The 23,225-nt window shown below is 48.4% G+C and overlaps 1 protein-coding gene across 1 annotated transcript in view; it reads left to right on the plus strand.

The window, feature by feature from the left end:
- Window positions 1–98: 98 nt before the first annotated feature.
- SLC5A10 (solute carrier family 5 member 10) overlaps window positions 99–23,225 on the plus strand; it is a 98,940-nt gene continuing 75,813 nt past the window's right edge. The window contains exons 1-5 of the mRNA XM_081889194.1: window positions 99–543; window positions 2,745–2,816; window positions 4,741–4,845; window positions 5,694–5,753; window positions 6,725–6,829. Coding sequence (XP_081745320.1) covers window positions 427–543; window positions 2,745–2,816; window positions 4,741–4,845; window positions 5,694–5,753; window positions 6,725–6,829 — 459 coding nt within the window. The 5' untranslated portion in view covers window positions 99–426. The remainder of the gene's footprint in view (window positions 544–2,744; window positions 2,817–4,740; window positions 4,846–5,693; window positions 5,754–6,724; window positions 6,830–23,225) is intronic.

Raw genomic sequence — 23,225 nt, forward strand, 5'->3', positions numbered from 1 at the left:
GTTCTGCAGGAACACATGGTTCAGAAGGGCGCACCTTAGCATTTTGAAGAATGATCCTAAAACACCCGAGTGTGAGCAGGTCGTGCAGCCCTGGGGCCCCAAAGGTGGGGCGTGTGTCCTGAGCCATGCACATTGTTTTGGGTATTTTTTTTTTGCAACGTCTACACAACTTCATCGGAACAAAAATGCCAGCCAGCATTCAAATTTGCAAATTTAGCGGTCCACTCCCCCTGTAGCTCTGATTAACCCTCAGTTCATTTGTATCTGCTGAGAAAGGGGGCAGACTCTGCCCCAGGGCCAAGACGGCTCACCCGCATGTACTGCTTCTCGAATCACAAACGGCCTACCCCCAGGCTGTTTAATGATCAATTCCTTGACTCTTGAAAGCAGCTGGCCTCTCTCTCTTTGTTCCTGGATCCAGGCGCGATGTCCACGGAAGACTTTCCTCCTGCTGAAATGCCCACTCCTTCGCCCCACTTTAGCGTTACTGATGTGATCGTCGTCGTGGCGTATTTCCTTTTGAATTTGGCAGTGGGGATATGGGTAAGGTGGGCAAATCTTTAATCGGTTTAACGGCCCGATCGACTATGCGATGGCTTCAGTTGACCAATGGGACTGAGCATTCGGGGGATGCCAGCTTTTTAAAAGAAGCAGTTTGGATTCTGCTGCCTGGGCACAAAACTTGCTCAGCCGTATTGGGCTGCTTTCTCCCCCCCCCTTAGTTCCCCCGCCACCAGAATTTGTTTGTTGTTGTTGTTTAGTTGTGTCCGACTCTTTGTGACCCCATGGACCAGAGCACGCCAGGCACTCCTGTCTTCCACTGCCTCCCGCAGTTTGGTCAAACTCATGCTGGTAGCTTCGAAAACACTGTCCAACCATCTCGTCCTCTGTCGTCCCCTTCTCCTTGTGCCCTCCATCTTGCCCAACATCGGGGTCTTTTCCAGGGAGTCTTCTCTTCTCATGAGGTGGCCAAAGTCTTGGAGCCTCAGCTTCAGGATCTGTCCTTCCAGTGAGCACTCAGGGCTGATTTCCTTCGGAATGGATAGGTTTGATCTTCCTGCAGTCCATGGGACTCTCAAGAGTCTCCTCCAGCACCAGAATTCAAAAGCATCAATTCTTCGGCGACCAGCCTTCTTTATGGTCCAGCTCTCACTTCCATACATCACTACTGGGAAAACCATTGCTTTTACTATACGGACTTTTGTCGGCAAGGTGGCGACTCTGCTTTTTAAGATCCTGTCTAGATTTCATAGAATCATAGAGTTGGAAGAGACCACAAGGGCCATCGAGTCCAACCCCCTGCCAAGCAGGAAACACCATCAGAGCACTCCTGACTTGTCATTGCTTTTCTCCCAAGAAGCAGGCGTCTTTTAATTTCGTGGCTGCTGTCACCATCTGCAGTGATCGTGGAGCCCAAGAAAGTAAAATCTCTCACTGCCTCCATTTCTTCCCCTTATTTCTGAAAATCTAGATGCTCTGCTAAACCGTCCGATATCTCCCTGTTGCACGTAACTGGTGCCATTTTGACTGAGTGCTCACGCCTGAATGTCAGAAATTAGAGGGAATATTATTATGGTTATTATTACCCATTCTGCTTCTAAAAACAAAGTAAGATTCTAGTCTTCATGGTTTTGAATAAAGGGTGAAATTAAATAGGAATCTGCTTTTACACCGAGGCAGAACATTGGTCCATCTAGCTGGGTGGTGTTTGCAACAGATTCCAACAATCTTTTGCTGAGGTTTCGAACCCCAGGCCTAGGTGGCTAAATCCGACCCTCTAAGCCCCCTCTCAATAATAAATAATAATAAATTTTATTTATATCCCGCCCTCCCCAGCCGAAGCCGGGCTCAGGGCGGCTAACAACACCAAAATAGTGCAACATTTTGACTTCATCTCTGCTTTGCACCCTTCTTTGGTGTCTGTCTCGAAAATGTCTGCCTGCAATAATTATTATCATCTTTGTGAATCAGAATTTTGTTTATTGCCTGCACCCAAAGGTCCCAGGGTGGGTCAAAGCAATTTAAAACACAACTTTTTAGGAACCAGCTGCATCTTGCAAAGAGTTCCAGCTTCAATCCAGGGCATCTAGGGCTAGGAATGCACCCCCCCGCCCACTCTAAATTCCCGGAGAGCTGCTGCCATTCAGTGTAAACAATATAGAGTTAGATGGGCCAATGTTCAGACTAGGAGGGGGCTGCTTCCTATGTTCAAAACGAGAAGAGGGTGGGTCTGAAAAGTACACAGCCCAACTGTGAAAGACCAGGGAAAAGAGGCGTATCTTCAGAGTATGATGCGAACCATATAGGGAAGGAGCCAGGCATGCCTCTGTGGGGAGGGATTTCCACAATTTAGGGGCTGCCACAGAGAAGGCCCTGTACCCGGCCACCCCCTACCCAACTTCTCAGGGTGGTGGAAATATGAAGAGGGTGCCCTCTGCCGATCTAAAAACCCAGGAGACTCTATAGCAGCCTTTCTCAACCTTTGGGTCTCCAGATGTTGTTGAACTACAACTCCCATCATCCCTAGCTAGCAAGGCCAGAGCTCAGGGATGATGGGAGTTGTAGTCCAACAACATCTGGGGACCCACAGGTTGAGAACCACTGCTCTATAGGGAAGGAGGTGGTCTTTCTGATACTTGGGGGCTATATTGTGGGGCAGGAGGAAATCTCTGTCCGGTTTCCACGCTCTCAGCACAGTTTGTCTGTCACTCATCCCCTGCTTAGTCATCTTTTTGCCTGTCCAGTCTTCCTGCAGGGCAAACAGAAATACTTTAAGTGGATACTTCCTGGCTGGGAGGAACATAGCCTGGTGGCCGGTAAGTAGATGCAACTGCCTGTTTGATTCTGGGGCTCCACAAGGTTTCATCCAAGCCTCACGGAGGGTGGTGACTTACATGCATTGTTGGAAAAAAAGCAAGCGTCATCCCTCCCTCCCAAAAAAAATAGGGCAGAAGAACATGCAAATCTGCATAAAATTTACACATGCTAATTTATATTTCTAGATGTATGTTTAGAAAAGTCACTTTCGTGCAAAGCAGACCCACTGGAAATAATAGCTCTAAGTGACTCACGTGCATTAATTTCACTGGGTCTACTCAGAGTAGGACTACCGCTGGGTACAAGCCAACTAGGTAAAGGTACCCCTGACCGTTAGGTCCAGTCACGGATGACTCTGGGGTTGCACGCTCATCTCACTCTATAGGCTGAGGGAGCTGGCGTTTGTCTGCAGACAGCTTCCAGGTCACGTAGCCAGCATGACAGCCGCTTCTGGCGAACCAGAGCAGTGCACGGAAACGCCGTTTACCTTCCCGCCGGAGAGGTACCTATTTATCTACTTGCACTTTGACGTGCTTTCGAACTGCTAGGTTGGCAGGAGCAGGGACCGAGCAACGGGAGCTCACCCCGTCATGGGGATTCAAACCACCGACCTTCTACTCTGCAAGTCCTAGGCTCTGTGGTTTAACCCACAGCACCACCTGCGTCTCACAAGCCAACTGCTGCAATGCTAATGCCAATACCATGCAGTTGTTAGTTGGAGTGTCGGACTGGGACCTGAGAGACCAGGGTTAAAATCCCCACTTGGCTGTGGGCCATTTCCTGCCTCTCGGCCTAACCTACCTCACAAGGTTGTTGTGGGGGATTAAATGAGAATGGGAAGAGTTGGAAGGGACCACAAGGGTCGTACATACCAACCGGCTGCAGTGCAGGAATCTTTTGCCCAACGTGGGAATCGAACCCACGACCCGAAGATGAAGAGTGTAATGCTTTACCAACTGAGAGATCCTTGAAGGACAAAAAGTGGTATATAAATACAGTGATACCTCTGGTTACATACTTAAATCGTTCCGGAGGTCTGTTCTTAACCTGAAACTGTTCTTAACCTGAAGCACTACTTTAGCTAATGGGGCCTCCTGCTGCTGCTGTGCGACCGGAGCACGATTTCTGTTCTCATCCTGAAGCAAAGTTCTTTACCCGAGGTACTATTTATTGGTTAGCGGAGTCTGTAACCTGAAGTGTATGTAAACTGAAGTGTATGTAACCTGAGGAACCACTACAATAAATGAATGGACCAGGTGACCTGTGTGTCTGCTGAGTCGGCCATTTTTACCCGGGGGTGCAAATTCTGGGGGGTGCCCAGCGTCTGCCGTTGAAGCCGCCTAAGCTCTTAACTATCTACTTGTTATGAAATAATAAATAATTTTGATCAAGCTAGAAAAACAAAATACATATATACGTAGGTATTACCGAAATGTATACCTACTGTTTCACTAAAGGACTTTCAAATTTGTGCGCTCATTTACTAAAGACGTGCTGCGCCAGCGCCGCCACTTGTCATTCACAGCGGCGACACTTGTCAGACTCAACGATGGCAATTGTCATTCTCAACGGCGCCGTGCACACGAAATTAACTAAATTTGGGGGCGCTGGGCAGATCTTTGCATCCCGGTGGCGCATAGGCGAAAGACAGCCTTGCACTCAGTCCAAACTCTTCTCTGTCCCCTTTCTTTCTGGCACCCGCTGAAAACATTTTTGTTTCAGAAGCCTATCGAGAAGTTACACAAGTTTTCATTTTAGCTACTGCTGCTTTGGGAGATACGTATAAATACCTGATTTTAAACTCTTTCCAATCAATAATTTTAATGCTTTATTGTTATTTTTTGTAATTCGCTTAGGGTCTTTGCAGAAATAATAATAATAATGATGATGATGATATTACTATTGGCTGCTTTTGGCTTGCAGATCGGTGCCTCGCTCTTTGCCAGCAGCGAAGGATCGAGCCTTTTCATCGGACTGGCAGGCACGGCGGCCGCAGGAGGGGTAGCAGTGGCTGGCTTTGAATGGAACGTGAGTAGTGCCGGATTTACATATGAGCTAAACAAGCTATCACTTAGGGCCCCACTCTCTTGGGGGCCCCAAAAAAATTTAAAGGGCAAAAAAACACCCTGGATGTGCATTTCCAAAATATAAGATAAAAAGCAAATAAAATAAAACCTACAGACAGAGCTTAATAATTATTTCACTATTAATATACTTCTTAATTGTGTTTCACTATTAATATACTTCCAGTGCTGAAGAAACTGGAATCGACCAATTCTATGAAGACTTACGGGATGCGGGTGGCGCTGTGGGTTAAACCACTGAGCCTAGGGCTTGCCCATCAGAAGGTCGGCGGTTCAAATCCCCGCGACAGGGTGAGCTCCTGTTGCTCGGTCCCTGCTCCTGCCAACCTAGCAGTTCGAAAGCACGTCAAAATGCAAGTAGATAAATAGGTACCGCTCTGGCGGGAAGGTAAATGGCGTTTCCGTGCGCTGCTCTGGTTTCGCCAGAAGCGGCTTAGTCATGCTGGCCACATGAGCTGGAAGCTGTACGCTGGCTCCCTTGGCCAATAAAGCGAGATGAGCAGCGCAACCCCAGAGTCGGCCACGACTGGACCTAACGGTCAGGGGTCCCTTTACCTTTACCTTTATGAAGAATTACAACACCTTCTAGAAATGACACCAAAGAAGGATGTTCTTCTCATTATAGGGGATTGGAATGCTAAAGTAGGGAGTCAAGAGATAAAAGGAACAACTGGATGGTTGAACCACTTTGGAAATTTCAGCTTGTTATGTCTGAAGCACAAATCCCTTTTCTTTTACACATATGCACCAATGTGCAGGGCCACACTTAAGTGTTTTTATATCTCTTTCCAGGCCACCTTTGTGCTTCTGGCTTTGGCCTGGGTGTTTGTTCCTGTCTACATCTCTTCAGGGGTAAGTTGGGAACCGGGTTTGGTCCTGTCATGTTCTTTGGTGTGTGGCCTTCCTGCACTGCCAACAGCTGCTTTTTACGACCTCTCCCACACTAATTCAGTGCTGCCTACCCAGGCGGCTGAGGCTCACGGCCTTCTCTGTACTTGACAATTCAAATAGTACTAATAAATATCTTGCAAGGCTCCTGGGTGAAAAGCCACCACAATTTATTTTAACGTGATTCTAATTTTGTCTTTTACGTTGCCGTAACCTGCCCCGGGACTGTCAGGTAATAAACGGCGCGACTCCCCAGTGAGGCAGGTTTTCCACATTTCTGCAAGAGTTTGTCACCATGAAAATTCACCCGTGTTTTAGTGCAAATTCCTTTTTGGTTATACAATCCAATTGGAAAATTGGGAAAGGTTGTGGAAGGCGGATATCAATTTCACAGCCTGTTATACGAAAAAAGAGAACATGATTTTATTGCTGGTACCTCACTCTGGAAAAATTGGCTAAGATTTACAAAAAGCAGTCAAACCTATGCTGGAGATGTAAGAGGGAGGTGGGAACCTTTTATCACACATGGTGGGGATGTAAAATTGTAAGGAAATTTTGGAACGAGGTATATGAGGAGCTGAAAAAACTATTCAAGATTTCGTTTGCCAGAGGCTTTTTTGCTAGGCCTAATATCAAAAGACATTCCCAGAGATAAGAAAAATGTATTCCTTTACCCAACATCTGCCCCCCCCTAATATAGGCATTCTTATCCACACTTTTCACTAAGATGTATTTTTTGTAGACATTATTTGGCTGGGGAACAGACTGCAGAACAAAATTTGGAGAAGTGCAAATTATGCTGTGTTTTGGTTTGCATGCAAAGTGAAAATTGGGCTAGGCTCACGTTAAAATCTGAATGGAGCTGGAATTTCTCTCACCCCAAATTATAACACTGGCGTCTAATTCTTTCCCTTCCTTTCCCTTCCTCCGACCAGATTGTCACCATGCCAGAATACCTCCAGAAGCGTTTTGGCGGGGAGAGAATCCGGATATACCTCTCATCCCTGTCTCTCCTGCTTTCCATCTTCACCAAGATATCGGTGAGTGGCTGCTAGCCAGCAAATAATGCCTCTCAAATATGGCGGGGTGGGGGCAAAAATATAAATAAAACCAATAAATGAAGTAGACAACCGTTCTGGGGTGTTTAAACCTCTCTGCCCTGCCCAGCCCCCGAGGCAGACGCCAATTACCCGATGCAAAATTGGGGACAGGGCAATAACCTCCTCTATTTAGCAAATCCGCACAGATCTGCTGAGGAAGTGGGGGGGGGAGGTGTGTGGAATGTGGGGCACCCCTGGCTTGCGACCCCCCAAAAAAAGTTTGTTCGAGGGTCATTGCGGCCCCTGGGATAAAAAAAGAGATTAGCCTCCTGTGTAAAGCATGAGACTCTTAATCTCAGGGTTTTGGGTTGGAGAGCCAACTTTGGGCAGAAGATTTCTGCATTGCAAGGGATTCTGTGGTTTGAAATTACCGTATTTTTTGCTCTGTAAGACTCACTTTTTCCCTCCTAAAAAGTAAGGGGAAATGTGTGTGTGTCTTATGGAGCGAATGCAGGCTGTGCAGCTATCACAGAAACCAGAACAGCAAGAGGGATTGCTGCTTTCACTGCGCAGAATATTCTCAGAATATTTTTTTTCTTGTTTTCCTTCCCCAAAAACTAGGTGCATCTTGTGGTCTGGTGCGTCTTATAGAGTGAAAAATACGGTATATTTAACTGATTACTGTTTTGATGTGTGTTTGGACGCTGCTTTTGGAATAGCGTCTTTTTAGAAAGCAGGCTAGGAAACAGACTAAAAAATAAAATAAACATGGATCTCAGATGTCCATATTGCAAGGTAGAGAAATGACCTCTGCCTGTGACCTTCCCCGATGGGTCACTGGGGCCTAATCTGACCAACCTATTGCAGATAATGGTTCAGGCGTCATACAGCTCTCTCCTCAGCAGGAGGCGCTGTTGGTCAAGTTGCTGTTCCAACCCAGAGCTTCCTGTGGCCTCCTGTTTTCTTTTGCTGAATATTATTCTGCCTCCGTCTGTTTGACACCGGCACACCCTTGCTTGTTTCCCAGAAAAGCCTTTGGGCATCAGATCTGTGCTCCAAGAGGAGGCTTAAATATACGAAGCACGATCCAACTGAAATTAAGCCCTTTTACATCCCATCGAGTTAAGGGTTGAAGTGCACGCTTAACTTTCCTTGTCGAAATCAGTAGGAATTAAACGAGCGTAATGTTTCTTTATAGGCCAATTTTAAAAGCAATAAACTTCAGCTGAGTCATGTTGTTATGGGGACAATTATTGCTGTTTGGATTAAGTATATATAATGAATGACCTTATTATTATCTTGTATAATATGGTACAAGGAGGGGAGGTTGATTAATGGCTACCGGCGCGTGATGGTTTTTCGAACCTCCAGCCTCAGAGGCAGTCTACCTTGGAATCCCACTTAATAGATGAGGAAAGAGATTCAGCCGGTGGACTTAGATCCTTACCTCCCCTCCCACTCCCAAGGAGCCAGCTTTGAAAGCTGGTTAGTACTGCTTACCTGCCAGTCACATGACATTACAGTGAAGTCAGGTGACCCGTTTACCTATGCAGTTTGAAATCTAATCGCACTGTGCTTTGCTAGCGCTGACGATCAGTTGGTCATTGGCAGGGCTTGGGGAAGTGGCCAGGTTTTCCAGGTGTCGATAAACAGCTGATTGACAGCACCTCCTTGCGGCCAGTTTAATGGTGTAGATAGGAAATGCTACTGTGGGGATTTTTTTGAACCAAACTGGGGAGAAGAATTTACGGTGTAAGAAGGTCACAGCAAGAGGTTCTGAGGGACACAGCAGGTCTAATTAATTAGTTGTAAAGTGGCTAAGCGTCTTGATCACACCGCATCTAATAAGGTACTTCCTGGGAGGAAGTGTTTAATTGGGAAGAGGAAGGCTAATTAAATTACTGAGAAGATCTGAATGGAGAACCAGGTTCTCAACACCAGGTTGGTTCCCTAAGTGGACACAGGGCCCAGTCCAAGGACTGAATCCTCCTTGTCTGGTAATAGCATTTGTCACCTCTGTGTAGCTCTTGCTCAGGAGTCAGAATAAATGTGGGCATACCAAAAGCTTGCATATCTAAGCTAACAATGCGAATGGCTTATTTAAAAATTATTATTATTATTAGTAGTAGTAGTATGTTTCTGCATTCCTCAATCTTGGCCCCAGGCCAAATTGGCAAAGCAGTGTAAAAGGTTGTGACCAGATGAATCCTTGTTTATTTATTACAGTGGTACCTCGGGTTACAGACGCTTCAGGTTACAGACTCCGCTAACCCAGAAGCAGCGAGGCAGCAGCAAGAGGGCCCATTAGCTAAAGTGGTGCTTCAGGTTAAGAACAGTTTCAGGTTAAGAACGGACCTCCAGAACGAATTAAGTTCTTAACCAGAAGTACCACTGTATTACATTTATATACCACCGTTATCTTCCCAGGATCTCAAGGTGGTGTACATGGTTTTCCTCTTCCCCATTTCATCCTCACGACACAACCTTGTGAGGCAGGTCACTCTAAGAGATGGCGACCGCCCCAAGGTCACCCAGTGAGCTTCATGGCTGGGTGGGAATTTGAACCCTGATCTCCCAGGTCCTGGTCCGACACTCTCACCCAGGCACCCCCAAACGCGGCCCTCCAGATGTTTTGGGACTACAATTCCCATCGTCCCTGACCACTGGTCCTGTTAGCTAGGGATGATGGGTGTTGTAGTCCCAAAACACCTGGAGGTCCGAGTTTGGGGGTGCCTGCTATAACCATTAAGCCACATTGTCTCTTGTGTGAGAGGTGTGGCCTGGGGGTGAAGGAATGGGTTTCCAAAACCCAAAAACTGACTGTGCAGGCAGTTTCTAACTGCACCAAAATCCCCATTTCTCCTTAGCTAAAATGCATAAACCTCAGCCGTTGAGCAAATGCAAAACAAGAACACAGCTCTCTCCCTTATCAGTTTGACGGCAAGACTGGCCTTGACTCTACCAGTAGAACAGACACAGACATATCTTATGTTCTGAACACAAATGATGCAGAGACCCAAGTCTGGGACTAACGCCAGAGCATGTTCTCGGAAGTAGTGACCTCTTGCTCCAAGATAGGAGTAGGAACAGGAATATCCTTTTATGGTCAGAAGTACAGGAAGGAAGATCCCTTTATGGTTGAGAGTACCAGAGCAGGAAAATATGTGATGTCAACCTGTGTACGTACGCCGACGTGGTTGGGCTCCCAGGGGAGGAGTGAGAGGGTGCTTGGAGGATATATAAACTGCATGAAACCTGTCATTTCTTTGTACTTGCTGTGGACTCACTACGCAAGTGCCTTCTGCTATCCGGAGAGCAGAATAAACTCTTTCTTTGAAACAACCTCGGTGTCATTTTGACTTCCTTCCTCCTGTCCCGGAGCAACGCAGACCCAATCGGTGAACTCCAGTAAGGCTACATTTCTCCAATAAGGCTACAGGGGGGAAGTGACCAAGGAGAGGTGGAGCCTGGGGAGAAATATAAGTGCAAAGTGTAGAGGCCGACGAGGGTCATATTTGGCCCCCGGCCCTGAGTTTCCAAAGGGACGCAGGTGGCGCTGTGGGTTAAACCACAGAGCCTAGGACTTGCCAATCAGAAGGTCGGCAGTTCGAATCCCCGCAACAGGGTGAGCTCCCGTTGCTTGGTCCCTGCTCCTGCCAACCTAGCAGTTCGAAAGCACGTCAAAGTGTAGGTAGATAAATAGGAACCGCTCTGACGGGAAGGTAAATGGTGTTTCTGTGTGCTGCTCTGGTTCGCCAGAAGCGGCTTAGTCATGCTGGCCACATGACCCGGAAGCTGTACGCCGGCTCCCTCGGCCAATAAAGCGAGATGAGCGCCGCAACCCCAGAGTCGGTCACAACTGGACCTAATGGTCAGGGGTCCCTTTACCTTTACCTGAGTTTCCACACCCCTGTTTAATGTGTGAAACAACACATTTAAAAAAGCTCTGAACTATCCACCTTCATCCCTTTGCTGCTGTAGTTTCTTGCAAGGCACATTCAAACTTCTGTTGTCATCTTGGGCTCCCCCGTCACACCTAGGTGTGACTTCCAGACTCCCGTCCATTGTTATCCCCACGCCCCTCGTTGGCCCTGCCTGGGATCTTTCTCGGTTCCCCAAAAGGACATGCCGTCTTGCGGCCGCCTTGCCAAGGCTGGTCCCTATTCTTTAATTGCATTGCAACAGCTCCCTGAGTCACTCCCTATTCAGCCGCGGAGTGACTGGTCCGGTCCGGGAGATTAAGCGAGCATCTCACCCCCTTCACAAGAGATTTGGATAATCTTTGTTGACAGCGAGTTATTGAGATGAATGTCTGCAGACACGCGGGATGGTGTGAAGAGGTGGGGCAATTTATTCAGGACAGGTATTTTGCTGACGCTAAGCACCTGCAGAGGTCGGGTGCTTGGGAGGCAGCTGGGAGAAATGGACCCAAGCCAACGGGAGAGGCTTTTCCAAGCATGGAGACGGTCAGGGTTAATAGAGGGGCGAGATGTTCCTTTGGGTATCCTTGTCCCTATACAGCAGGGGAGGGGGACCTGTGGCTGTCCAAATATTGTTGGACTCCAGTTTTCAAATGCTCCATTGATAGGGTTGTCAGTTCAGGAGCTTCCCAGATCCTGAGCATACCCTCCAACTTTTCTCTGATGAAAATAAAGACATCCTGTTCCATAATAATAATAATAATAATAATAATAATAATATTTATACCCCGCCCATCTGACTGGGTTGCTGCCCCAGCCACTCTGGGCAGCTTCCTACATATATAAAAACACAACAAACTATTAAATATTTAGAAAAACTTCCCTACACTGGGCTGCCTTCAAATATCTTCTAAAACTTGTAGAGTTATTTATCTCCTTGGCTCAGGGGTCGCATAACTCCATACCCTCCAACATTTATCTGATGTAAATAGGGACATCCTAAGGGAAAGTGGGGGATGCGGGTGGCGCTGTGGGTTAAACCACAGAGCCTAGGACTTGCCGATCAGAAGGTCAGCGGTTCGAATCCCCACAACGGGGTGAGCTCCCTTTGCTCGGTCCCTGCTCCTGCCAACCTAGCAGTTCAAAAGCACATCAAAGTGCAAGTAGGTAAATAGGTACCGCTCCAACGGGAAGGTAAATGGTGTTTCCGTGCACTGCTCTGGTTCGCCAGAAGCGGCTTAGTCATGCTGGCCACATGACCCGGAAGCTGTACGCCAATAAAGCGAGATGAGCGCTGCAACCCCAGAGTCGGCCACGACTGGACCTAATGGTCAGGGGTCCCTTTACCTTTAAGGGAAAGCGGGATGTTCTGGGATCAAATCAGAAACTGGGACGCCTTCTGTAAATCTGAGATTGTCCCTGGAAAATAAGGACATTTGAAGGGTCTGAGTTTTCAGGGCCCAGACCTGGGAGAAACCCCCAGGGAAGTCATGGAGAGGGAGACAGGCGCTGGCCGAAGGGTTAACCAAGTGAGCTTCATGGCTGAGTGGGGATTTGAACCCAGGCCCAATTCCAACACCTCTCAGCCTCGCTTACAGAGAGGCAGAGCTGGAGAGTTTTTACTATTATCCCAATAAGACAGGGAATTGGAACACTGTGTGCTTTGATTTAAAAGTCTTCCTTTGGAGCAGTTCAAAGATAACTTTCTTGGAAAGGATGGGTAAAAATCTCGCCCCACCTTAGAAGTCTTGATTCTGCTGCCAGCCCCAAATAAGTGTAAGGTTTTCACTGACGAACGCAAGCAACTGATGTTCCTCCTCCCGGGAGCTGTTGAGACGGACTTCAAAGGCATTTTATAGCTGCTGTTTTTCTTTTATGAATGGGCCAGGCCTGCTTCTCCTTCTCCCCCTAGATTTATTTTCGAAACGAGGCTATTATTGTGCTGAGAAGCCATCTTAACAAGCTCCCTCGCCTGTCCGTCCCTGCCGAATTATAGGAGAGGAAGCTGGAGGGGCCGTGTTTTGGTATTCCAAGAGGAGGAATGATGATGGTTTCTTTAATGGGATGCAGATGGCTGCCAACACCTTAAACATCCTCCGCTCTCTCCAAGTAATTATGAAAGCTTTGCTTTCACCTGCCATTGCAGCTTGCCAAATTTGACTCTTGTCAAGCAGGGGGAAAAGGCGAGATGAGAGGGCTGTGTCTCAGGGAATAGAGACCCCCTGGTCCTCCAGAGATTTAGGGACTCCAGCTCCCATCAGACCCGGCTAGCATGGCCAATGGCCTGGGATGATGGGAGTTGTAGTCTAGTAACACCAGGAGGGCTGCCTGAGGGAGCTGGGCTTTCGACAAAACAGGGGAGATGAGACTTCTGCTTCACATCTCTCCCGCCGAGGCATTCTGGTGAGATGGCATACTTAGGAACGATCCATGAACACTGCAGATCCATGGGCTCCGTGATCACTGCAGATGGTGACAGCAATCACGAAATTAAAAGACGCCTGCTTCTTGGGAGAAAAGCAATGACAAACCTAGACAGCATCTTAAAAAGCAGAGACATCACCTTGCCAACAAAGGTCCGTATAGTTAAAGCTATGGTTTTCCCAGTAGTGATGTATGGAAGTGAGAGCTGGACCATAAAGAAGGCTGATCGCCGAAGAATTGATGCTTTTGAATTATGGTGCTGGAGGAGACGCATGAGAGTCCCATGGACTGTAAGAAGATCAAACCTATCCATTCTGAAGGAAATCAGCCCTGAGTGCTCACTGGAAGGACCGATCCTGAAGCTGAGGCTCCAATACTTTGGCCACCTCATTAGAAGAGAAGACTCTCTCGAAAAGACCCTGATGTTGGGAAAGATGGAGGGCGCAAGGAGAAGGGGACGACAGAGGATGAGATGGTTGGACAGTGTTCTCGAAGCTACCAGCATGAGTTTGACCAAACTGCGGGAGACAGTGGAAGACAGGAGTGCCTGGCGTGCTCTGGTCCATGGGGTCACAAAGAGTCGGACATGACTAAACGACTAAACATCAACAATAGGAACGATCCTGAGTGTGGCATGGTAACCTCGGTGACTGAAGTGGGGAGTAGGGTCTCCACATGGTCCCTTGAAGCTCTTGGAAATCTATCTCCACAAGTCTCTGTTCAACAATTGATTTGGCGCCCTTTTGGTCCACAGTGAAGCTGAACCTCCTTGTGCAGGGGCAGTCTTGCTCTGAATAACAGCTGTTTTCGGGGGTGGGGGAAGAAACAGTGACAGAGGAAGGCTGCTGTCCCTCCTCTACCTCATCTGTGGATTGCCTGGAAGGACCTTGCTCCTGCCCCACCCCTGGACCTTTGGTCTAATCCAGCTGTTGTTTTCTGAAATGAAGCAATGGCTCTCTCTCACAGGGAACTACAGTGGTACCTCGGGTTACATACGCTTCAGGTTACATACGCTTCAGGTTACATACGCTTCAGGTTACAGACTCCGCTAACCCAGAAATAGTACCTCGGGTTAAGAACTTTGCTTAAATCGTGCTCTGGCGGCGTGGCAGCAGCAGGAGGCCCCATTAGCTAAAGTGGTGCTTCAGGTTAAGAACAGTTTCAGGTTAAGAACGGACCTCCGGAATGAATTAAGTACTTAACCCGAGGTACCACTGTATATGCAACACTGCCAAGCAAGCTTTTATAAGGCGTTGGAGAGCGTCACATGACTTGCTCTGGCCAATACAGAGGCTTTCTCGCCGGCCTCCCTGCAGCTGCCTCCTCTGGCCACTTGGTGGCAGGCTCACAGCGGCTCTTGAACCCTGGGCTGGAGCGGCGCTAGACTCTGGCGCCACCGCAGAGCTCTGGCCGGAAGGGGGAACAGCAGGGTGGCGTACCTCTCGGACCGCAGCAGCTTATGGGATCAGGCTTGGCTCGGTTCCCCGGTAAAAGTCATGTTGCTCCCTGACTTAAGCAACAAGGCTCCTCTGCAGCTGCTGTTGAAGGCTACAGGACTCCCTGTTCTGCCGCTTTCCCCCCTGTGATGGCCCTGTGGAACTGGTGGTGCCTTTAAATGTTAGAACTGTTTGCAGCATCCCAAGGCAAGACGCTCAAGTAGGTCACCCCCTTGTCAGCCTTCTGGGCCTCAGCCCCGGGGCATTGCCATGCCAAGAAGGGGCGAGGTGCGTGCTGCGCTTGGGTTATGCCAGAGCAGCTTGTAATCCTGCAAAGAATGTAAGGTCTCACCCCGTCCCGCTGCCTCTGATGTGGTCCAGGTGTGTGAACCAAAAACAGGAACTGAGCTCCATAAGCAACAGCACTACTGGGGTGGCACAAGGGCTTGTGTGTTTCGAAGGAGGCTCCAAGATCTGCACTCGGTACCGATTTGCTACCGGGCCACGTTCAAAGGGTTGCTATTAGAATAGAAAGTCCTTAACAACTTGGGACAGGTTTGCCTGCAAGATCGCCTTGCCCCAGATATACCCACATGGCTGCTTTGATGGGTGGAACTGGCCCCGTTACAGGTGCCCCATAATAACCCGTTCCTCATTGACCATTTAGTGTAGCTAAACTGTGGAACTCCCTGACTCTTGATACCAGGCAGCCGCTTCCGCTGTGCTCTTTTCGGCGCCTACTAAAACATTTTTCTTTAGACAAGCCTATGCATACATTTAGAAAGCTGGCCTGTGTTTCCATCTGTTTTTAGTTCATTGCTGATTTTGTTTTGATTTAAAGAGTCATCGTTCTTTCCACTGACAGAACTACAATTCCCAGAGCGAAGTTAATCCCTCTGCAGGGAACTTTGGGAATTATAGTTCTGGGAAGGGAATAGGGGCCTGCAAACAGCTCCAGGCACCCTCAATGAACTAAAGCTCCCAAAATGCTTTGGGGGAAGCCACTGCTGTTTAAAGTGGCGTTGTAGTTTAAACGTATGGCGTGAATGGGGCCACAATATGTTTCTGAATACCAGTTGAAGGCGATTGCATGCGAAGAGAGGTCTTGCAGCCTGTCTATCAACATCAGGTTGGCCACTGCAAGAATCTGGATGCTGGACTATCAGACAAGCCCTTGATCTGATCCAAGAGTGCTCTTTTTTTCTGCAGCCCCTGAAGAATGTTTTTAACCAGGCTTCCTCAAACACGGTCCTCCAGATGTTTTTGGCCTACAACTCCCATGATCCCTAGCTAGCAGGACCAGTGGTCAGGGATGATGGGAATTGTAGTCTCAAAACATCTGGAGGGCCGAGGTCGAGGAAGCCTGGTTTGACCCCTGATAATTGGCAACTCTAATGGTTTGGACACGACTTCCCCAAAGGGCAGCAGCAGCGACAAATTAAAGGGCAGTCAATCGATAGAGCGTGAGATCTCAGGGTGGTGGGTTTGAGCCCCATGTTGTGTGAAAGATTCCTGCACTAGATGACCCTCGTGGTCCTTTCTAACTCAATAATAATAATAATAATTTATTACATATATCCCGCAAATCTGTCTGGGCCTCCCCAGCCAGTCTGGGTGGCTTCCAACAAAACATTAAAAACACAATAAAACACCAAACATTAACAACTTCCCTCAACAGGGCTGCCTTCAGATCTCTTCTAAAAGTCAGATAGTTGTTTATTTCCTTGACATCTGATGGGAGGGCATTCCACAGGGTGGGTGCCACCACTGAGAAGGCCCTCTGCCTGGTTCCCTCACTTCTCGCAGGGAGGGAACTGCCAGAAGGGCCTCGGAGCTGGACCTCAGTGTCTGGGCTGAACAATAAGGGTGGAGACGCTCCTTCAGGTATACTGGGCTGAGGCTGTTCAGATAATTGGCCAGGGACAGATGTCTAAGGAATTAGGAACTGCCGGAACGTAAGAGGAAAAATAACAGAGCAAAGCTTTTGTGGTTTTTAACCGGCCCGGGAAAACAGCACAGCATTCATATTTCTGGGTGACCTAATGCTGGCGTGATCTGACTTGGAAAAGGCTGCTGTGTGTGAGGGTGAAGACTCGTGAGGAGAGAGAAGGGAGGGCCCCGGACGACTTGTTTGATGCCTCCCAAGTTGCTGCAGGAGAGGGCGTGGGGCAGGGCAAGCTCTGGCGGGGAGAGGGAACAGGTTGTAGATCCATTTGCGTTGTTTCCTTGCCCTGACTGAAACGAGATCAGACAGAGCATGAAACAAGGGCGCCTGGATGGTTTGGGGCCCTTGCGCTACCTCAGAGAGGGCAGGCACCAGCAAGAAGCATCACTGGGTATCCGTCAAGGACCCCCCCCCCCACTTCTGCAAGGGGTCCACAGCTGGTCTTGTTCCTTGCTGTTGTGTCTTCCTTGCCTGCTCTCTCTGAGCGAGGGGGACGGAGGTGCTCCTTCCACTTGCCATGCGCTCTCCCTCTGGGTGGGTGTATGGATCAGACCCAGAGGGGGGGGGAGAGTGAGGGAAGGGGTAGTTGTGTCCCTTTAGGGCAGTGGGTCCCCAGATGTTGTTGGACTACAACTCCCATCATCCCTGAGCTCTGGCCTTGCTAGCTAGGGGTGATGGGAGTTGTAGTTCAACAGCATCTGGGGACCCACAGGTTGAGAAAGGCTGCTTTAGGGCATATTGACCGAGGACACATTTATACCTGACATTTAAAACACTTTGGTACCACTTTAAGCAGCTGCAACTCCCCCCAAAGAATTCTGGGAGCTGTAGTTTGGCAAAGGTGCAGAGAGTTGCACCATAACTCCCCTCACAAAGCAACAATTACCAGAGTGTCTAACACAATCAATCCCTCTTCCCAGGGAACTCTGGGAATCAAAGCTTTTTGAGGGGAATAGAAGGGCCTCCTAGCAACTCTTCAGCAGCCGAGTTTCTTCCTGTTTCCTCCTTTCCCAATCTTAAATCCATTTCTTCGCATTTCTGCAGAAATTTGCAACTTTCGTGTTTGAAAAAAACAAAATAATCCTCATGGAAATTCACCATCATTTTAGTTTGAAAGTTTCCTACATTTTTTGCACATAGCTTTTTACTAATGTCCATATGATTGCAGGCAATTTTCGGCAATATAGTGCATTTTTGTGTGCTGTTTCCACTCACAGTCTTCCTCCAAACCTCTGTAATTGTATTAACATTGGCCAGAGAACTAGATTGCCAAATTCAGATACGTGCAAATTTTGAAGGAAAGCTGGGTTTCACTTTGCATATTGTTTCGGAAACTGTAGATTTGATAGGTTTCCCTTTTGGTGTGAACTGAACCAAATTTCTCCCCCACTCTCAGGTGGGAGCCCCCTGGCTGTTCTGAGTGACTCTCCAGCAGAGCAGATTCAGGACTTTAAATTGTGCTTTTATATCAAATTTCCTTTTCTGCGTAAACTGTAATGTTTTACTGTTGCTGTGTCCATTGGCTAATGAGAATAAAGTTTTATCTCTCTCTCTCTCCCCTGCAAACTGCTCTTGTGCTCAGATCCTGCCACAGGCATATGGTTGGCCAGTCTGAGAACAGGATGCTGGACTGAATGGCCCATTAGCCTGATCCAACAGGCTATTATTCTGTTCTTCTTTTAAATAAGATTCAGCTGCCAGTAGTGGAGTCATCTGTACCCGAGTGGCAGTGATGGTTGGCATCAGCCATCAAAGCATTCTGGACTGGCTTTGCTCAAAATCGGAGCGTTTTCGAAAAATCGCTGGCAGCGTGGACAGAGCGCTGTCTTGACCAGAGCCTAGGATCCTGTCCAGCTGCTTGTTGTCAGTCTCTAACCTAATTTCCAGAAAAAAGCATATAATTCTGCATTACCCCTTTGTACTTGCTCAGGATTTTGCAGTCTATCTCCTCCTCCAGCAAAGCGAGCTCGTTCCTTTCTGACATCCCTTTTGCAACCTGTCAGATATTGACCAAAAAGTGCACACACACCCGGGTGGCGTCTTGATAGCTGCCGCCAGATTTATGGATCTTCCTTCTCTTGGAAGAGGGAGTTGAATCATGCAGATTGGAGTGAGGTGCTCAGACAGGGAATAGGGTATGGATCCAGAGTTTCAGAAGAATCTCCAGCTGCCCTTGTGCAAGGCAATCCAGGTTGGAAGCAATTTTTAAAAAAGCACTACTTCTAGCACGAGGGACACGGGTGGCGCTGTGGGTTAAACCACAGAGCCTAGGACTTGCCAATCAGAAGGTCGGCGGTTTGAATCCCCGCGACGGGGTGAGCTCCCATTGCTCGGTCCCTGCTCCTGCCAACCTAGCAGTTCGAAAGCACATCAAAGTGCAGGTAGATAAATAGGTACCGCTCCAGCGGGAAGGTAAACGGCGTTTCCGTGCGCTGCTCTGGTTTGCCAGAAGCGGCTTAGTCATGCTGGCCACATGACCCGGAAGCTGTACGCCGGCTCCCTCAGCCAATAAAGCGAGATGAGCACCGCAACCCCAGAGTTGGCCATGACTGGACCTAATGGTCAGGGGTCCCTTTACCTTTACCTTACTTCTAGCCCATTTCAAGCATTTTTTAAATCTACTTCATCTTGGCAAACATCCTGCAGGCTAATGTGTTATCCTCATATTGCAAACGGAAAGCTGAATATAAGAAGAGCAGGATCAGGCCAGTGGCCCATCTAGGCCAGCCTCCTGTTCTCAAAGTGACCAAGCAGAAGCCTGCAGGCAGGGTCCGAGCACAAGAGCCCTCTCCCCTCTGGCAGTTTCCAAAAACTGGTATTCAGAAGCATTTCTGCCTCTGACTGTGGAAGCAGGGCAGAGCCATTGTGCCCCTAAAGAACCAGGTGTGCAGCCTGGAAGTCATTCTGGACTCACAGCTGTCCATGGAGGCACAGGTCAATTCTGTGTCCAGGGCAGCTGTCTACCAGCTCCATCTGGTACGCAGGCTGAGACCCTACCTGCCTGCAGACTGTCTCGCCAGAGTGGTGCATGCTCTGGTTATCTCTCGCTTGGACTACTGCAATGCGCTCTATGTGGGGCTACCTTTGAAGGTGACCAAGAAACTACAACTAATCCAGAATGCGGCAGCTAGACTGGTGGCTGGGAGCAGTCGCCGAGACCATATAACACCGGTCCTGAAAGACCTACATTGGCTCCCAGTACGTTTCTGAGTGCAATTCTGAGTGTTGGTGCTGACCTTGAAAGCCTAAACGGCCTCAGCCCTATACAGTGGTACCTTGGGTTAAGAATTTAATTCGTTCTGGAGGTCCGTTCTTAACCTGAAACTGTTCTTAACCTGAGGTACCACTTTAGCTATTGGAGTCTCCTGCTGCCGCCACGCCACTGCTGTGCGATTTCTGTTCTCATCCTGAAGCAAAGTTCTTAACCCAAGGTACTATTTCTGGGTTAGCGGAGTCTGTAACCTGAAGCGTCTGTAACCTGAAGTGTCTGTAACCCAAGGTACCACTGTATACCTGAAGGAGCATCTCTACCTCCATCATTCAGCCTGGACACTGAGGTCCAGCTCCAAGGGCCTTCTGGCGGTTCCCTCACTGTGAGAAGTGAGGTTACAGGGAACCAGGCAGAGGGCCTTCTTGGTGGTGGCACCTGCCCTGTGGAACACCATCCCGTCAGATGTCAAGGAAATAAAAACCTCTCTGACTTTCAGAAGACATCTGAAGGAACCCCGTATAGGGAAGCTTTTAATGTTTGATGTTTTCTTACATTTCCATATCTGTTGGAATGGCTGAGGCAACCCAGCCAGATAGGCAGCATATAATTAATAAAATTATTATTAGTAGCAGTATCTAAGCTGGCGGCCATCACTGCCTCCTGGGGCAATGAGTTCCATAGTTTATGCGACTCAGAGAGAAGCTTGTGAAACACTACATAGCGAGCTTGCGGTTGTGTAGGACTGGTTGTGGACATACAGTTTATTATATTTTTCCGGGAGCCTTTTGGGGGGTTCTGCATGCTAACCACGTTGCTAGCCCTCATGAGGAACCTCCAGTTTCTGAAAGGTCTCTCAGCAGTGAACTAAGATACAAGGCACAGTTGACCTGAGCGTGGGGAGGCTCTTGTGCCCTCCAGGCTTGTGAGATCCCTCCCAATTTTACCATCTCTTTTTGCCACACGTGTGTGCTCGACCTCGTGGCCCACCCCTTCTCTGAGGACAGCTGGGGAGTCAACAGAAGCGCTCTCTCTTTTTTGTAGCCAGAGTGTGCAGCTGGCTTCGGAGCCAAGCATGAAGAAGCGACTTGGCAGGCGATTCAAAGGCGGGGCAGGTGCCAAGAGAACAAATCTGTTCAAGTTGAAAGAGTGAAAATGCCGGGCAGCCCCACCTGCCGCCTTCCGCGTTGCTGCCTCCGTCGCTCTGCCTGGAGGGAACAGGAGGCCAGCAATTTTTTATTTTATTTTTGCTGAGCTGGCAAAACAACAACAACAACAGAGAAAGGAATTAGAATCAGCCTTTCTCAACCTGTGGGTCTCCAGATGTGGTTGGACTACAACTCCCATCACCCCTAGCTAGCAAGGCCACAGAGCTCAGGGATGATGGGAGTTGTAGTCCAACAACATCTGGGGACCCACAGGTTGAGAACCTCTGAATTAGATGAAAGCAATCGCCCTTCCCCCCCTTGCCTGTGTGATTTCGGAGGAGGCAGGTTTTAGGGATTGAGAAGAAGCTCATGAAAATTCAGCGCAATGAGGCCAAAGGAAGCTTATCTGTAGCCATCTGGCTAAATGAAGACCACCTGCTTTGCTGGCTGATGCCAGAGGCTGGCATGACCAGGCATCTGCTGAGAGGGTGCAGCCCAGCAGGGCAGTGGCATAGCGCAGCAGGGGGGGGGGCTACATGGGTGCAAAATTGTTAGAGGTGCAAAATTTCAACATCTGGTGCTGCCTCAATGCAGCTGCATGCTTCTGTCTCTGGGCTCTGTTGAAAACGGCTTCTCCAGGCGAACCAGGAAGCAACCTCTCCAGACAATGGAACAACTCTTCTTTCTTTGTCTCTGCGGCTGTGATCTCCTGGGGGCTGTAAATACCATTAGGCAGTTGAATTCACATGGGTACTCCATCCATTTCCCTCCCACCGGGCACTGGCAACCCATGCTATGCCACTCTAGCAGGGTCCCAACTACTGAAAGCCCCCTGGACCTGCTGCAGTGATGACAGTGCCTGTGAAGACTCATATGCCCAGGGCTCCATTGTGGAGCCATTGTTCTAGTTAAGCTGGTTTGACCCCCAAGCCAAGGAGATAAACAAGGAGAAGACATCTAATGGAAGGCCTGTACAGGGAAGTCCCCCTCCCAAACCTATATGTTTATTATGTTTTTATATATGTTGGAAGCCTCCCAGAGTGGCTGGGGCAACCTAGTCAACCTAGTCAGATGGGCAGGGTACAAATAATAAAATTATTATTATCATTATTATGGAATTGTTGTTGTTGTTTAGTCGTTTAGTCATGTCCAACTCTTCGTGACCCCATGGACCAGAGCATGCCAGGCATTCCTGTCTTCCATTGCCTCCCGCAGTTTGGTCAAACTCATGCTGGGAGCTTCGAGAATCCTATCCACCCATCTCATCCTCTGTCGTCCCCTTCTCCTTGTGCCCTCCATCTTTCCCAACATCAGGGTCTTTTCCAGGGAGTCTTCTCTTCTCATGAGGTGGCCAGAGTATTGGAGCCTCAGCTTCAGGAGCTGTCCTTCCAGTGAGCACTCAGGACTGATTTCCTTCAGAATGGATAGGTTTGATCTTCTTGCAGTCCATGGGACTCTCAAGAGTCTCCTTTAGCACCATAATTCAAAAGCATCCATTCTTCGGCGATCAGCCTTCTTTATGGTCCAGCTTTCACTTCTATACATCACTACTGGGAAAACCATCGCTTTAACTATACGGACCTTTGTTGGCAAGGTGATGTCTCTGCTTTTTAAGATGCTGTCGAGGTTTGTCATTGCTTTTCTCCCAAGAAGCAGGCGTCTTTTAATTTTGTGGCTGCTGTCACCATCTGCAGTGATTATTATGGAATAGGACGTGCTTATTTTCACCAGAGAAATATTGGAGGGTACTGGAAGGAGAGGTCTATACACACACAAACGCCCCAATTGTACAATGGGCAGAAGACATAGAATAGAATCATAGAATCATAGAGTTGGAAGAGACCACAAGGGCCATCGAGTCCAACCCCCTGCCAAGCAGGAAACGAGTCCAACCCCCTGCCAAGAATGACTCAGCCGGCAGCTTATGAGAAGGTGGTCTTTGCAACCAGCAATGAGGTCTGGGTAACCACTGTTCTCTTCTTCAACGGGGTTTGTTCCATCACATCCTTACAACATCTGTGCTACTGAATCCAAACTTTGGGATTGCTGAAATATATATAGCAACAAAAATCAATCAATTTGCCTCAATTCCATGTGACTCAAATTGGGTCTACTACACCCAAAATGTTTAAGCAATGTGGGCTGAAGTCTCTTCTGGGGTCCCTCTGGGTGGCTTCCCACATATATCAAAACACATTAAACATTGAAAACCTTCCCCATACAGGGCTGCCTTCAGACGTCTTCTGAAGGTTGTATAGATGTCTCCTTGGTAGCATAAGTCCATACCCTCCAATATTTATTTAATGAAAATAAGG

Source organism: Podarcis melisellensis (assembly GCF_964234715.1).
Source record: "Podarcis melisellensis genome assembly, chromosome: 14".
Taxonomy (NCBI): domain Eukaryota; kingdom Metazoa; phylum Chordata; class Lepidosauria; order Squamata; family Lacertidae; genus Podarcis; species Podarcis melisellensis.